The sequence below is a fragment of the Zophobas morio genome, unplaced genomic scaffold, assembly GCF_036711695.1.
Source record: "Zophobas morio isolate AGI-343-1 ecotype UQ-CSIRO unplaced genomic scaffold, CSIRO_AGI_Zmor_V1 ptg000008l, whole genome shotgun sequence".
NCBI lineage: Eukaryota > Metazoa > Arthropoda > Insecta > Coleoptera > Tenebrionidae > Zophobas > Zophobas morio.
In genome coordinates this window covers 13,496,245-13,513,336 of record NW_026972113.1, presented here as the reverse complement: position 1 = coordinate 13,513,336, position 17,092 = coordinate 13,496,245, and the positions used below count along the sequence as shown (strand labels likewise).

The following is a 17,092-nucleotide window of genomic DNA, read 5'->3' as shown; positions in this document are numbered from 1 at the left end:
GTCACTGCAAACGACGCTGCTAAGGTCAACGAGTTCCACCTTCTCGCACTTTTATTTTTTAGTTTATGTTTTTGTTTTTTTGTAATAAATATTATACTCATTTTATTAATAATAATTATTATTAGTCCCCACCTCGACTCTTTGATTTCTACTCTCTAATTAACGTTGCAAGACGTTTGAACTTTAACATCTCCACTAAGGAAATCTCAAAATTAGCCCGATCTAGAATCTCGGCTAAACACCGAAATTTATTTATATGTTGCGCAACGCCGATTTCAAATCTCATCTCGATACCAAAACACACAGAGTGTTTTGAAAGCAGATTTCACAACAATATACGTAACACGTCAACTATATTTTAATTACGAACACAGATTAATCAAGCGGGGTTTTCTCAGGGTTTGATGCGCTACGCGCACCGGAAAAAGCCGCTTTGGAGGTGAGAGTGGGTTAACATAATCCAAGATAATCGCGGAAAGTTGCCGAAGACGATAAAGATATCGGACTTTCTCGAGCGACAGTTATGGTTGTTTTACAATTTTTTCATCGCTGTTGCGAAATTTTTTAATTTAGAGACCCATAACCGCACGCAGTGAACGCACTGTCAGCTCGTTATTTACGGCCGAAATTCGTTATTAATGGTTTCATAATTTATCTCAAATCTACACATTTGACATTGACTAGGCGAGAAAGTAGATCTAGAATATACAATTATGAGACCAGTCACAATACTACAGATAATCGATTTGGAGTGTTTGCGCAATCTTTTTCTCTAATTGACTGGCATAGATAAGTTCGATGGAGGTGTCAAGGTTGGGCGACCATGAACTGGGTGCCGAAATGCGAGCAAAAACCGTCGTGGTACATTTTTGAGAAAGTCCGGTTGTGAGTTCCGGAGCGGCCCGGAATTTTCACCGACAGCTGGGAGAAACTCGACCATCTGCCGCTTTCTTGGAGAAGGGGTTCCGGAGGTTTCCGGGAATGGTGCAAGGACTTTTCCAAGACAGGGAAACTCGATTAGCGAATTTCACCGGTTTGTGTGTCAATTAGTGTTGAGTAATGTGAAGAGGATGATAATTGTGTCAATAATTTGAATTGAGCAATACAATTATCGACTAATGGTGGATTTTGTGGACGAGAACAGCGAGCTGTAATGTTGCAGTTTGTGCATGTGTAGCCTCGAGGTTTACATACTGGTATGCTGCAGGAATTACACAATAGTTACATACGTGTATACTGTGATAAATGGGGCAATGCCGCAGACACTCCTTTTACTTTTCTTGAGCTAGAGATTATGGAACTGGCGCTAAGCTTCCAAGCGGTGGTGTTTTGGGTTTTTTTGAAACTTATCTGGGACGTTTCTTGGGTTGGTGCAGTGACATTCGGGACTATCGGGAAATTTCCCAACCCAACACTGGGTTTTTCTTCAAAAAACAGGTTCTTCCATTTATTTCTGTCAAGGTACTCTCTCCACGTTTTTGTTGCTCAATTCAAATTGCGAGTTATTGTGTTAAAAAATGCAGCGATATTTCGTTCCTTCGACATTTCATCATTTTTGCCCAACTTCCGTTACAATTAAGTATTTTGTGTAATCTTTGCATTAGTTTTATATTTTTGATTTCACATTTCGTTGACCGATTCATCATTCTTAATTAATTTTCTTTCCTGTCTATATCAATAATAGTCCCATTAAACATTTAAATATCTACCATTGCCCTTAAGCCACATACATACACTACGAAGCTTATATGCAATATCAAAATATCAGCTACATAAACCACATGGTAAATATTACAGAAAAAAGTAAAATAATTGTGATAAAGATCATGGAGGATTCATAAACGCTTTTTCTTGTTGACTTTTCCGCCTTTTTTGTTGCCATGTTTTTTTATTCTTCCCCATCTTTGTGGTATTTTTTTAATCGCGTTTTTTGCGGTCTTTTCTGCCACCTATGCTTTTTCATGCCTTTTCCCCCTTTTTGTGGTTTATTTTAGTCGTATTCTTTCTGGTCTTTTTGAAATTTAGCTGTTTTCAGTTTTCTTTTTTAAATGTTTGAAATAGTTTGATATTTGAAATTTAAATGTTCCTGGGGTGGTATTTTGTTTCTATACATCGGTACCGATAAAATGTGGTCGTCTTTTTCTTTCGCATCTGAAATTTATATTTTCGTCCTTGTCATTTATCGCTTCGTATCGTATCGGTAGAAACAAAATCCCACCCCTGGAAACAGTCTTATATTTAAAAAATTTCATATAGTTCAAGGATTCTAGAATTTTCTACAGAGATGGACTTCATAAAATTTCCAAATAGACCGAAACGTGCAAGAATTTTTGATGTTCTATTTCAAAATTTTATTTTTTCTCAAAAAATCTGGAGATCCTGTGAGAGATCCTAGAATACGAAAATTCTATAGAGTTTGAGGATTCTAGATTTTTATGCAGAGACGAACTTCCGAAAGATTTGAAATTTCCAAAAATTTCAGAGATTCTCCGGACTTCTTGTGCTTTGAGGAGATTTTTTTCAATGAAGAATTTCTGGGAATTCAAAAAAATTCAGAACATCTAGAACTACCTTAAACTTTACTAAACTTTAATGTTTGAAACCGTTTGGTATTCGAAAATTTAATTTCCCTGGAAACCATCTAGAGATTAGATCCTATATTTAATAAATTCCATAGAGTCCAAGAATATAAATATAGACAATGAGGAATTTCTAGAACGTCTAAGAAATTTCGAACATCTAGAACTTCGAGAGCTTTCTTAAACTACTCTACATATATTTCAACAGTTTTAAGTGTTTAGAGATTTCAAATTTTTAACTTTCTAGAAAAAATGTCTAAAGATTCTATAATTTGTAGATTTTAGATTTCAAAAATTCCATTAGTTTGGGGATTCTAGACTTTTCTGCAGAACCAAACTTCATAAAACTACTAAATAGACTGAAATTTCCAAAAATTTTAAAGATTTTTCAAAGTTTATATGCTTTGAGGAAATTTTCCTCAATGAGGAACTTCTGGGAATTCAAAAAAAAAAAATTAAAACATCTAGAATCCCTTAAACTCTACTAAACTTAAATGTTTAAAATAGTTTGACGGTTGAAACTTTAATTTTCCCGGAAAAAATCTAGAACTTCGGAAAGATTTGAAACAGACGGAAATTTCCAAAAATTTGAGAGATTCTTCGCACATGTGCTTTGAGATTTTTTTTTCAATGGTGAATTTATGGAAATTGAAAAAGATTCCGAACATCTAGAATTTCTTTAAAGTCTACTAAATTTAAATCTTTGAAATAGTTTGACATTTGAAACTTTAATTTTCGTGGAAAAAAAATTTAGAGATTAGGATTTGTGAGTAGGAAAATTCTATAGAGTTTGAGGATTCTAAATTTTTCTGCAGAAACGAACTTCGGAAAAATTATAAATAGACTGAGATTTACCTATCACTTTAGGTTTTAAGTCTTTTAAGGACATTTTACTGAAGGAGGATCTTCTACAATTTCCAAAAAAATTAAAATGTCTATAACTTCTAAAAAAATTTTAACTTTCTAGAAAAAGTATCTAAAGATTGTAGGAGATTTTAGATTTCAAAAATTCCATGTAGTTTGGGGATTCTAGACTTTTCTGCAGAAGCAAACTTCATAAAACTACTAAACAAACTGAAATTTCCAAAAATTTTAAAGATTTTTCAAAGTTTATATGCTCTGAGGAGAATTTTCTAGAGGAATTAAAAAAAAAATCAAAACGTCTAGAACTCCCTTAAACTCTATACTAAACTAAAATGTTTAAAATAGTTTGGCGTTTGAAACTTTAATTTTCCTGGAAAAAATGTAGAGAATAGAATTTCTTGAAGACCTTAGATTTCAAAAATTTCTCTAGAATTCTAGGATTCTAGAATTTTCTGCAGAAGCAAACTTCATCAAGTCATTAAATAGACTGAAATTTCCAAAAACTTGATAGATTCCTCGGATTTTATGTACTTTGAGGAGAAATTTCTGGGAATTCAAAAAAATTCAGAAGATCTAGAACTTATAGAGCCATTTTAATCTGTGCTAAACTGAAATGTTTAAAATAGTTTACCATTTGAAGCTTTAATTTTTCTGGAAAAAATCTAAAAATTAGAATTTTTGGAAGATCCTAGATTGAAAAAATTACATAGAGTCCAAGAATATAGATATAGACAATGAGAAATTTCTAGAACTTTTAAAATTTTAAATTTTAACTTTCTAGAAAAAATATCCAAAGATTCTATAGTTTTTGGGACATTTTAGATTTCAAAAATTCCATGAAGTCCGGGGATTCTAGAATTTTCTGCGGAAGCAAACTTCATTAAATTACTAAATAGACTGAAATTTCCAAAAACTTGATAGATTCCTCGGATTTTATGTACTTTGAGAAGAATTTTTTGGTAATTCCAATTTTTCGATTTTTTAATTTTTGGCTTTTCACTCAGTGTTTCGAGTTTTCAATTGTACAATTTTTTGATTGTCCCATTTTTACTATTTCGATAACTTTTGTTTTTTTTAATTTTTTCAATTTTTTTGATTTTTTTAATTTAAGGATTTTTCAACTTCCACCTTTGTGATATTTTAGTTTTCAGGTTTGCCATTTTTGCAATTTTTCCATTTTTTTTATTCGAAAAGTTGAAACATTAAAAAATCGAAAAATTAAAAATTGAAAAATATCAGAAACAACTGAAAAAGTGGAAAACCAAAAAATTGCAAATCGAAGAACTGAAGAAACTAAAAACTGAATCATTGAAAAACTAAAAATCGAGAAATTTAAAAATCAAATAAAATCGAAAAATTGGAAAGAAGGAAAAATAAATCAAATCGAACAATTAGAAAATCCAAAAATGTGAAACTGTAACATTGCAAGATCGAGGAATTGAAAATTAAATATCGAGAATTTTTTCGATTTGCAATTTTTCTATTTTACATTGCTCGATTTTCGATTTTGATTTTTCGGTTAGACTTTTTTAATTTTTCTAATTTTTTTGATTTTTTTGTTTCACGATTTTTCAACTTCTCATTTTTTGATATTTTAGATTTTAGGTTTCCTGTTTTTGCAATTTTTTGATTCGAAAAGTTGAAAAATTGAAAAACCCAAAAATCAAACAAAAATCGAAAAAATTGAAAAATTTGAAAAATGAGAAATTGTAGAATCGAAAGAGTGGAAAATATAAAAATTGCAAACCGAAGAATTGAAGGAACGAAAAACTGGAACACTGAAAAACTAAAAATCGGGAAATTAAAAAATACAAAAAAATCAATGAATTTAAAAATTGGAAACAAGGAAAAATGAATTAAATCGAAAATTAGGAAATCCAAAAATTGTGAAATCGAAAACTATAGAATCGTCAAAATTGTAAAGCCGAAAAACTGTAATATTGCAAGATCCAGAAATTGAAAATTAAATATCGAGGAATTTTTTCGACTTACAATTTTTCTATTTTACAGTTACACGTTTTTCGATTTTTGATTTTTCGGTTGGACTTTTTAATTTTTCCAAATTTTTTGATTTTGAATATGACGATTTCTCAACTTCCAATTTTTTGATATTTTGGATTTTGAGTTTCCTATTTTTGCAACTTTTTGATTCGAAAAGTTGAAAAATTGAAATATCGAAAATTTATAAATTGAAAAAAATCTGGAAAAAACGAAAAATTGGAAAAATGGAAACTTGCAAAATCGAAAACTGGAAAACCGAAAAAAAAGAACTGAAGAAACGAATAGTTGAAACATTCAAACCAAAAAATCGAAAACAATTGACGAGTCGAAAAATTGGAAAGAAAAAATGAATCAAATCGAAAAATTCGAAAACCCAAAAATTGTGAAATCAAAAAACTGTAGATTCGTCAAAATAGTAAATTTGAAAAACTGTAACATTGCAAGATCCACAAATTGAAAAACGAAGGAATTCTAAAATCATAAAATTGAAACTGAAATTTTAAAAATTAAAAATTGAAAAATTGCAAAATTATAATTTGGAAAATTGCAAATCGAAAAACTGACGAAACAAAAAAAAATGAAAAATTGAAGAATCGAATTGGTTTTAACTTATAGAGGTTATCAGAAAACAAAAATTTTTTTATAAGTTTTCAAACGGGAATTTGTAAAAAAAAACTGGCCCCGCCCACCCACCCCTTATTTTCTCAGAGGATATATCATTTGCCAAAATCAGTCTTATCTTACCAAGTACTGGCCCCGCCCACCCGCCCCCTATTTTATCAGAGGGTATGTTATTTGCCAAAATCAGTCTTATCTTACCAAGTACTAGGCCCGCCCACGCGCCCCTTATTTTCTCAGAGGATATTTCATTTGCCAAAATAAGTCTTATCTTAGCAAGTATTATCCCCACCCACAGGCCCTCTATTTTCTCAGAGGATAGGTCATTTGCCAAAATAAGACTTATCTTAGCAAGTACTACCCTCTGAGAAAATAAACAACATGTAGACAAGGCTAGTACTTGCTGACATAAGTCTTATTTTGGCAAATGACATATCCCCTGAGAAAATAGGGGGTAGGTGGGCGGGGCTAGTACATGATAAGATAAGAATGATTTTGGCAAATAACATATCTTCTGAGAAAATAGGGGGCGGGTGGGCGGGCCTAGTATTTGTTAAGATGCGACCGATTTCACACTTATTAATCTTGTAAAAATTTGTGAAATTTTTTTCATTTCTTCAGTTTTTCGAAAAAAACGAGTTACAAGTTATTTTAAGTGACTTACATTAGGAGTACTATCCAAAATTATTGAATAATAGATTGACTTTATGTTTTTTTTTATATCTCCAGCTCTGCACCAAAAAATTGTTGAAAGAAAACTATCTATTTAAAGAAAAAAAAAACAAAACAAATATTAAGCCCCACCCATCCGTCCCAATCTCAATTGTGATGAGTTTTTCATTCCTAATCAGATCGAAGGGCGGAGTTTAATTGTAACATCAATATTTCTATTAAAAATTCTACCCTTGTAAAAACATATTTCATATGGGAATTTCTTGTAGAGAAATGAGGATTTTGCAACTAAACTCCGCCCTTCAGATCACGATGAATAAAGCATTTATCACAATTGAGAAAGGGTGGGTGGGCGGGGCTTATATTTTGTCCAATTCATCTTAATATACGAAGTCTTCATTTCCCAACAAGAAACTGAAAACATGCTTAAACTTCCTGTTGTTGAAAGAAAACTCTACATATTAAAAAAAACAAAAATTAAGCCCCGCCCACCCGCCCAAGTCTCAATTGTGATGAATTTCATATGGTAATTTCTTGTAGAGAAATGAGAATTTTGCAAACTAAACTCCGCCCTTCAGCTCACGGTGAATAAAGCGTTCTTTCCAATTTAGAAGGGGTTGGTGGGCGGGGCTTATATTTTGTCAGTTTTGTCTTATTAGGTATACGAAGTTTTCTTTTCCCAACGAGAAACTGACAACATATTTATCTATCCTGTTGTTGAAAGAAAACTTTATATATATTCAAAAAAAAAACAAACAAAAATTAAGCCCCACCCACCCGCCCTGATCTCAATTGTGATGAATTTTTCATTCCTAATCAGACTGAAGGGAGGAGTTTAATTGTAACATAAATATTTCTATAAAAAAATCTATTATTTTAAAAACATATTTCACATAATAATTTCTTGTAGAGAAATGAGGATTTTGCAACTAAAAAACACCCTTCAGCTCACGATGAATAAAGCATTCATTACAATTGAGACGGGGTGGGTGGGCGGGGCTTATATTTTGCCCATTTTATCTTAATATACAAAGTTTTCTTTTCCCAACGAGAAACTGAAAACATGTCTAACTTTCCTGTTGTTGAAAGAAAACTCTATATAAAAAAAAACAAAGTTAACGTTATTATACCGTGCAAAAAGTACAATAAATCGAGCAAAAAAGCTTTGAAAGAGAGCAACTGATGGAAACCTGGAAGTCTTTTTTAGAGGAACAAATATAACAATTACATAATAAATATTATAAAATTTAAAAAAATGGGAATTCAGGTCTGATAATCAAAAGTAACAAAAAAAAATACTAATTAAGAAAAACTGTTTTTCTAATGGCACAGTCAAACAAATGATGAAGAGAAAAACGAATAAAACATGACAAAATAATAAAAAAAGAACGTTAAATTTTTAAGAAACAAGAAACTGAAAAAAAAAATAGAACACAAAAAAATACCAAAGAAAAGAAGGAACGAAATACACCAAATAATTTTTTTATCGCGTGTCTGACAAATCGTCAACCGACAGACACACGAAAACGGGAATCTAAACAATCGAGTTTCTCAGGAAGATCTTCACACTGGGTCACCGTGTTGCGGAAAATCGCGCCGATTTAGTTCACAGAGCATTTTGGCCGTCATTGAGGCAACTCATTCGCAATTTTGCGGCATGAGCGACATGACAATAACCTTTGAGAACCAGCTCGGCGTTGCCTAACCGATTGACGTCCACGGAAAATGCAAATTTTCTCTCTTGAAACAATCCCCGTGACGAAATTTGTCGCCCCAGTTTGGACAATGCGGTTGTATAATTGTATGTTCTGATGCATGTCGAAATATGCCAGAGATTTGCACCAGATTACAAGGATCTCGTTACGGATAGGAAATATCACTTTAATATATGGAATATGAGTAATTGCTCTTTAATTTATGTAATAGTTAAGGTAAGAGGACGGCCTTCGCTCGGCCACTTCTCTCGGTTTTATTTTAATTGATCTTCGGTCATGCTCAGTTGGGCAACGTCGACGTTTATTATTCCACCTCGTACATATTCTCTAAATTCGTATTCGCGGCAAATCGGCGTTGCGACACGGTGACATCACCCCGTAGATGTGGCAGGTGCGGCTTTCTCTCGATTGTTGCCAATTCTGCCAAACTCCAAAATTTTTTAATTCCACCGGGTCAAGGCTCGCTCAAATGGATAAATGGAATCTGGACAAAACCTCAACTATTTAACAAGAGTCGAGAAAAAAGCCAATTTCGCAAGTGACTTTTTCCGACGCCGATTACGGCTAATTGTTATTATTATTGACGTTAATAGGAACACGCCTTTTTCCTTTCAGTGAAACAACAAACTCTTGCATTATAACAAACGAGTATTTCATTTAAGGCCTATGGAGTGACCTCTATAGGATCTGGTTCGGTTTTCTCTAGGGTAAATTACGATGACTTTCCTTCGTGGTCGCTTTTTTCGACGCAAGGAACGAAAAACCGATCGAAAGCTCGAAGAAAGCGCGTTTTTAGAAGACGCGAGGTCGTTGTCTAGGTGTCGAGACAAATCGCCTGAAATTATCCGTTTGTTGGTTTGCCAAGCTGCTAATCTGGACATCTGCGTTTTGTAGGCGTGGATTTAAACCGCTAGGCTGTAATTGGATGACATAAATTAGCTTAAGCAAACATCTTACTTAAATGTTATCGGCTTGTAATTTGTAGAGACGAGCGGTGATTTGAATATGACTTAATTAAATCTTTCGCAACACGCGATGTTAATACTTTGCAAAAACATCGGTCGACAGTTATTCAGACGGAATTCCACCGTTCAGGCTGCTAGAAATCTTAGTATATTTTTAGAGAATGTAAAATAATTTTGGGGCTTTTTTTAAGAATTTAAGAAAATTTCAGGCTCTTTACGTTTTTTTTAAGAGAGAAATTTGAAAAAATCTCGGGACCCTTGGTGTCTTCTTTTTAAAGAATGTGAAAGTCAAATGAATAATCAATCAATAATAAAAAATTCAACGACTTTTTTTTATAATTACGCTCAAATATCAGGGCATTTTAAACAAGGCTAACTTCCTTTACTCTTTCAAGTTTGTCAACACATTGTTGCACGCATTTTTTCCATATTGACAATCACTTGTATATAAAGGAAGGAAGGAAAATATATTTTTACTTCCCGAGTGTAAGCTAAGGAAGTATAGTAATCGAGTCCATCGGACGAATTGCCACTTTTTTGTTTTCTCGACGTTTCATGACCCCTACAGTACGAAAAAGTAGTCTCCCTTTTCCGTCTCTCTGTCTGTCTGTATCCATTTTTATTAGCTACTGTTTTATTTTTCAAAGAATTTGAAAAAATTTCTGGAATCCCTGCTGTCTTCAATTCTTCATTGTGAATGGATTTTCAAAAATAATAGCTTCTAAAAGTCGAAATCTACAAGAAAAAATCTTCAGGCAATTTTTGAAGGGTGCTCGAGAAATGCTCAAAAATTCATACTTTTTCATCATGTTAAAAAATTAAGATTTTTGAAAAGTTGACTAAAAATCCTCAAAAAATTCTTGGACTTTTGTGCTTGCGGTGTTGCGGAGATAAACGTTATATGATTACAACGCACCGAGTATGCAAAAGGTTCCCAAAAATAAAATAAAATAAAAATTTCTTAATTTCGCAGTTTTTGGACGTTTCAGTGTTGGGATTTTTCAGTTTTTCTTTAATTTTTTGATTTTTTCAGTTTTGGGTTTTTTAATTTATTTATTATTCAATTTTTCGATTTCACAATTTCTGAATTTTTCAATTTCATGATTTTCAATTTTTCGATTTCACAATTTTCCGATGTTTCAATTTTACGTTTTTCCGTTTTCTCCTCTTCAATTTTACGATTTTTAAATATTCTTGCAATTTTTCAAATTTGACTTTTATAAACTCTTTAGTTTTTCGATTTTTCATTTCTTCAATTCTTCAATTTTTCAATTTTTTAGGTTTTTGATTTTTCAGTTTTTCAATTTTTTACGGTTTTGATTTTTCGACTTCACTTTTTTGACGTTTTGATTTTTCATTTTTTCAATTTTTTAATTTCTGTTTTTAGATATTTCAGTTTATTATTTATTATTAATTTTTCGATTTTACAATTTCTCAATTTTTCAATTTCTCGATTTTCAATTTTTGTCTTGAATTTTACGATTTTTAAATATTTGGATTTTTCAGTTTTTCGATTTTTAAATTAATTGATGTTTTGTTTTTCCCATTTCTTGACTTTTGACTGTTTCGACTTTCCAGTTCTTCAATTCTTCAATTTTTCGATTTTTCAGGTTTTTGATTTTTTCTATATTTTAAAATTTCTATTTTTCGACTTCATATTTTTGATCTTTCGATTTCTCAATTTTTCAATATTTTAATTTCTCAGTTTTTGGATATTTCAGTTATGAGATTTTTCAGTTTTTCCAGTCTTCAATTTTTCTATCATTTTTTAATTTTTCGAAATTCCAATTATAGAATTTTTTAGTTTATTCATTATTTAATTTTTCGATTTTACAATTTCTCAATTTTTCGATTTCTCAGTTTTCCGATGTTTACGTGCTTCCAATTTTTCTCCTCTTCAATTTTACAATTTTAAAATATTTGGTTTTTGCAATTTTTCAAATTTGATTTTTATAAACTCTGAGTTTTACAATTTTTCATTGCTTCAATTCTTCAATTTTTAAATTTTTTAGGTTTTTGATTTTTCAGTTTTTTAATTTTTTAAGGCTGTGATTTTTCGGCTTCACTTTTCTGACTTTCTGATTTATCATTTTTTCAATTTTTTAATTTCTCAGTTTTTTGATATTTCAGTTTTGAAATTTTTTCAATTCTTCAGCTTTTCTTTCGTTTTTCAATTTTTCTCTTCAATTTTACGACTTTGATATATTTCAATTTTTAATTTTTTTAATTTTTTACTTTTGTAAATTCTCACCGTTTCTATTTTTCAATTAATCGAAGCTTTGATTTTCCCATTTCTTGACTTTCGACTGTATCGATTTTCCAGTTCTTCAGTTTTTCTTTAATTTTTCAGTTTTTCAATATTTCAGTTTTGCGATTTTTCAATATTCCGGTCCTTCGACTTTTAGATTTTTGACTTCTGGACTTTTCGATGCGTCGATGTTCTCGATTTTTAAATTTTTTGATATTTTAATTTTTCAATTTTGAAAATTATATATATTTTTCGATTTCTCGACTTTTGATTTTCGTTCGATATTTCCCAAGTTTTCGAATTCCCGGTTTTAGATGTTCGGATTTTCAATTTTTCGTTTTTTCAAATCTTCGATTTTTTAATTTTTGATTTTTTAATTTTTGATTTTTTTATTTTTTCAATTTTTAGGTTTTTGACTTTTCAGTTTTTCAATTTTTTAAGGTTTTGAGTTTCGACTTCACTTTTTTGACAGATTATTTGTTATTCAATTTTTCGGTTTTACAATTTCTCAATTTTCAATTCCTCGATTTTCAATTTTTCTCTTCAATTTTACGATTATTAAATATTTCGAGTTTTCAATTTATCAATTTTTGAATGATCTAATTTCTCAATTTTCCGATGTTTCAATTTTAAGTTTTGAAGGTTTTCCAATCTTTCTCCTCTTCAATTTTACGATTTTTAAATATTTGGTTCTTGCAAATTTTCAATTTTCACTTATATAAACTCTCAGTTTTTCGGTTTTTCATTTATTCAATTCTTCAATTTTTAAATTTTTTAAGTTTTTGATTTTTCAGTTTTTAATTTTTTAAGGTTGTGATTTTTCGACTTCACTTTTTTGACTTTCTGTTTTCTCATTTTTTCAATTTTTTAATTTCCCAGTTTTGAGATTTTTTCAATTCTTCAGCTTTTCTTTCGTTTTTCAATTTTTCTCTTCAATTTTACGATTTTGATATATTTCAATTTTTCATTTTTTTAATAAAGACTTTTGTAAATTCTCAATGTTTCTATTTTTCAATTAATCGATGCTTTGATTTTCCGATTTCTTGACTTTCGACTGTTTCGATTTTCTTTCATTTTTCAGTTTTTCGATATTTCAGTTTTGGGATTTTTCAGTATTCCGATCCTTCGACTTTTCGATTTTTGACTTCTGGACTTTTCGATGTTCTCGATTTTTAAGTTTGAGATTTTCCAATTTTTTGATGTTTTAATTTTTCAATTTTTAAAATTATATATTTTTCGATTTCTCAATTTTTGATTTTCGTTCTTCGATATTTCTCAATTTTTCGACTTCCCGGTTGTAGATTTTCGGATTTTCAATTTTTCGTTTTTTCAATTTTCGATTTTTTAATTTTTAAGGCTTTGAGTTTCGACTTCACTTTTTTGACATTTTGATTTCTCAACTTCACTTTTTTGACATTTTGATTTCTCAATTTTTCAATTCTTAATTTTTCAGTTTTTGGATATTTTAGTTGTGATTTTTCAGTTTTTCTTTCATTTTTCAATTTTTAGGAATTTCAGCTTGGAAAATCAACACTTCGAAAAGTCGAAAAAAAAAATTGATGCAAAACCGAGAAGTCGAAAAATCTAGAATTCAAAAAATCGAAAAATTCAAACTGAAAACTCGAAAAGCTGGAAAATACAAAAATCGAGAAATCGAAGAAATAGAAAAGTCGGGAAGTCGAAAAATCGATAAATCAGACCAACATTCGAAATATCGAAGTGGAATCAAAATTCAAAAAATCTAAAAATTGAAAAATCGAATTTGAGAAATCGAAAAATTGAAACGGGGGAATTTAAAAAAAAATAAAAAAAAATCTAAAAAACGAAAAGTCGAGAAATCGAAAGAACGAAGACTAAAAAATCGAAAAATTGAAAAATCGTAAAGTAGAAAAATCGTGAAATCGAAAAGTCGTAAATCCAAATTTTGAAAAATTCAAATATCGAAAATCCAGAAATCGAAAAGTCGAAAAATTGGGAACTCAAAATTAGAGAAGTCGAAAAATCGAATAGTGGGAAGGCTCCAAAAATTGTGCAACCGAAAAGTCGAAAAATTGAAAAATCCAAAAATTGGAAAATTGAGGTCCAAAAATTCGATAAAAAAATCCAAAAATCGAGAAGTCTATAAATCGAAAAAAAAATTCGGGGAGTCGGAAAATACAGAAATCGAAAAGTTGAAAAATCGAAAATCTGAGAAATCGAAAATTCAAAAAATTGGAAAATCCAAAAATTGGAATTATCAAGAAATCAGATATTCGAAAAGTTGAACGGTTAAGAACCGAAAAGTTGAAAAACTGGAAAATTAAAAAATCCAAAAATTGAAAAGTGGAAAAATCAAAAAAATCCAAAAATCGAAAATTTGAAGAATCAAGAAAAGTCAGGAAATCGAAAATTCGATAAGTCGAGCGTGGGAAATATTGAAGTCGAAAAATTGAAGAATCAAAAAATCAAAAAATCTAAAAATTGAAAAATTGAAGTTGAGGAATCGAAAAATTGAGGTGAAAAATAAAAAAAATTAAAAAATCGAAAAATCGGGAAATCGAAAGAACGAAGAATAAAAAAATCGAAAAATTGAAAAATCAAAAGTCCAAAAATTGAGAAGTCAAAAAATCCAAAAATCGAAAAGTCGGAAAATCCAAAACCTGAGAATTCGAAAATTTGAAAAATCGGATAATCCAAAAACCGAAAAGGTAAAGAATCCAAAAATCGAAAAGTCGGAATTAAAATCCACACATCGAAAAATCGAGAAGTCGAAAAGTCGAAATGTCGGAAAATTGAGAAATCAAAAAGTCGAAAAATCGTAAAGTCAAAAGATGGAAAATTTGAACAATCGATCCAAAAATTCGGGAAATCGAAAAGATGAAAAATAGAAAAATGAAAAATCGAGAAATCAAAAATTCCAGAACTCAAAAGATCGAGAAATTGAAAAGTCAGAAAATCCAAAAATCGAGAAATTGAAGCCCAAAAAGACAAAAAATCAAAAAATCGATCAAAAAGTCGAGAAATCGAAAATTCAAAAAATGGATAATTCGAGAATTCGAACATTCAAAATATCAAAGTCGGAAAATCGAAGAATTAAAAAATTGAACATTCAAAAAATGAAAAAAACCAAACATTGAAAAATTTCAGTTGAGTAATAAAAAAGAATATAAAATGAAAAAAATGAAAAACCGGAAGTCCAAAAATGGAGAAATCAAAAATCGAAAATAAAATTTCGGGAAGTCGAAAAATCCAGAAATCATCGAAAAAATCCAAAATTTGAGAAATCAAAAAATTGAAAAATTGAAGTCGAGAAGTTGAAAAAATAGAAAAGTCGAAAAATCGAAAGGCCAAACATGGAGAAGTCAAAGAATCGAAAAATAAAAAATTTGGAAAGTCGAAATGTCCAGAAATCGATAAGTCGGAAAATGGAAAATCCAAAAATTGAATTGAACTTGGAAAGTTGAAAAATCGAAAAATTCAACAGTCAAAAAATCGAGAACTCTAAAACTTGGCAAATCCAAAAATTGAGAAATTATAAAGTCGAAAAATCCAAAAATAAAAAAGCAGATAGGTATTTGAAAAGTTGACCAATTGAAAGTCGAAAAGTCTAGAATTCGAAAAATTCAAATTTGAACCTCGAAAAGCTGGAAAAACCAAAAATCAAGAAATCTACGAGTCGAAAAATCCAAAAATCGAACAGTAGGAAAGTCGATGGAATTTTTCAGATTATATTTGTTATTAAATTTTTCGGTTTTACAATTTCTCAATTTTCAATTCCTCGATTTTCAATTTTTCTCTTCAATTTTACGATTATTAAATATTTCGAGTTTTTAATTTATCAATTTTTTAATTTTCTAATTTCTCAATTTTTCAATTTTTCGATTTCTCAATATTCCGATGTTTCATTTTTTAATTTTGAAGTTTTTCCAATTTTTCTCCTCTTCAATTTTACGATTTTTAAATATTTTGTTCTTGCAATTTTTCAAATTTTTCAGTTTTATAAACTCTCAAATACTAATGTTTCTATTTTTCAATTAATCGATGCTTTGATTTTTCCATTTCTTGACTTTCGACTGTTTCCATTTACCTGTTCTTTAGTTCTTCAATTTTTCGATTTTTCAGGTTTTTCATTTTTCAATTTTGCTGAAGGTTTTGATTTCTGAATTTTCATTTCAGTTCTTCGATAGTTCAGTTTCTCAAGTTTTCGAATTTTCCAAATGATTTCTTAATCTTTCCATCTTTCGACTTTCCGGTTTTAGATTATCCAGAATCTAACTATTAAAATGCGAGCGCAGTGAGCACATTCAGGTCGTTTAAGTCTGCAACTAATAAATAAAAAATTTACTAACTTTTTTCTTAGTAATTTAGTTTCTCAGATGAACTATTTTTAGTAACACCTGGACGAAATTTATTCTCGATACTATGGAGAAATCACTAAAATACGAGCGCAGCGAGCACTAGAAATCTTCCTATAGGATGTGAAAGTATCTTGGGGAGTTCTGCTGTCTTAATTTTGAAAAAAATCTGAAAAAAATCGGTGACTCCTGGTGTTCATTCATTTCTTGTCCACAGAGGCATAGTTTCATTGCTTTGGTGGTTGGCGGCGACCTTCCTCCACCAAATCAACCCAAATGTAGCCATCCAGTACACACCAGTCGACCTCGCCGGGAACGGCGACGGAGAGTGCGCGCTTCTTCTGAACGGACCAGCAAGAAGTAGCCAGTTTGACTACTCCCTAAACTTGTTACGCGGAACTCCCTTGTAAGTACTCAATCCTGTGCTAGTACCACCATTATCGCCCTCATTTCCAGAGAATACAACGGCCCTCACACTTGCATCACTTACGACGCCGTCAACGCGGCGTACCTCGACGCCAGAAAAAGAATCCGTAAGTCTGTAACTTAGTTCATCTTCTGATTCTAACAACAGTGTTGCAGACATCGCGCAACCACACGGCGACTGGAAACCCGAAGACGTGGCCACCGTCGGCGAACTCCTCCTCGACGTATCCGTAAATCTAGCGCGAACGTAAGTTTTTTTGAAAAATCTAGATCTGTTTTGACGTTTGTAAACTAGGTACGGTTTGAGCTATGAAGACATCGAGAAAGGGCTGCCTCTGATCGACACTAGTAAGACCCTAATTCGGGAAGTGTGCCCCCCGTACTTGTCCAACGTGGAGTGCAGGGCTGGGAAGTACCGTCGTTTCGACGGGTTGTGCACCAACCTGGAGCACCCGACCTGGGGCGCCGTTAACACTCCGTTTACAAGGTAAGTGACTTTAACAGATTTCGTAATTCGCTAATGGTACTCTAAGTGTGTCGAAGACGTGGCCTTGACAAAAAAAACTGTTTTCCTCTGAGTTATTAAGTTATCCAAAGAAAGGCTATTAAGACCAATTAAGTCAAAATTTCACCCATTCGGTATTAATTTATTCAAATAATCTAATCCGAC

The 17,092-nt window shown here is 31.1% G+C and overlaps 1 protein-coding gene across 1 annotated transcript in view; it reads left to right on the top strand.

The window, feature by feature from the left end:
* The window catches only part of LOC135125431 (peroxidase), a 45,315-nt gene that overhangs the window by 22,021 nt on the left and 6,202 nt on the right, over positions 1-17,092 (top strand). Inside the window, exons 2-5 of the mRNA XM_064051052.1 lie at positions 16,214-16,402; positions 16,453-16,529; positions 16,579-16,669; positions 16,718-16,909. Of these exons, the coding sequence (XP_063907122.1) occupies positions 16,214-16,402; positions 16,453-16,529; positions 16,579-16,669; positions 16,718-16,909 (549 nt within the window). The remainder of the gene's footprint in view (positions 1-16,213; positions 16,403-16,452; positions 16,530-16,578; positions 16,670-16,717; positions 16,910-17,092) is intronic.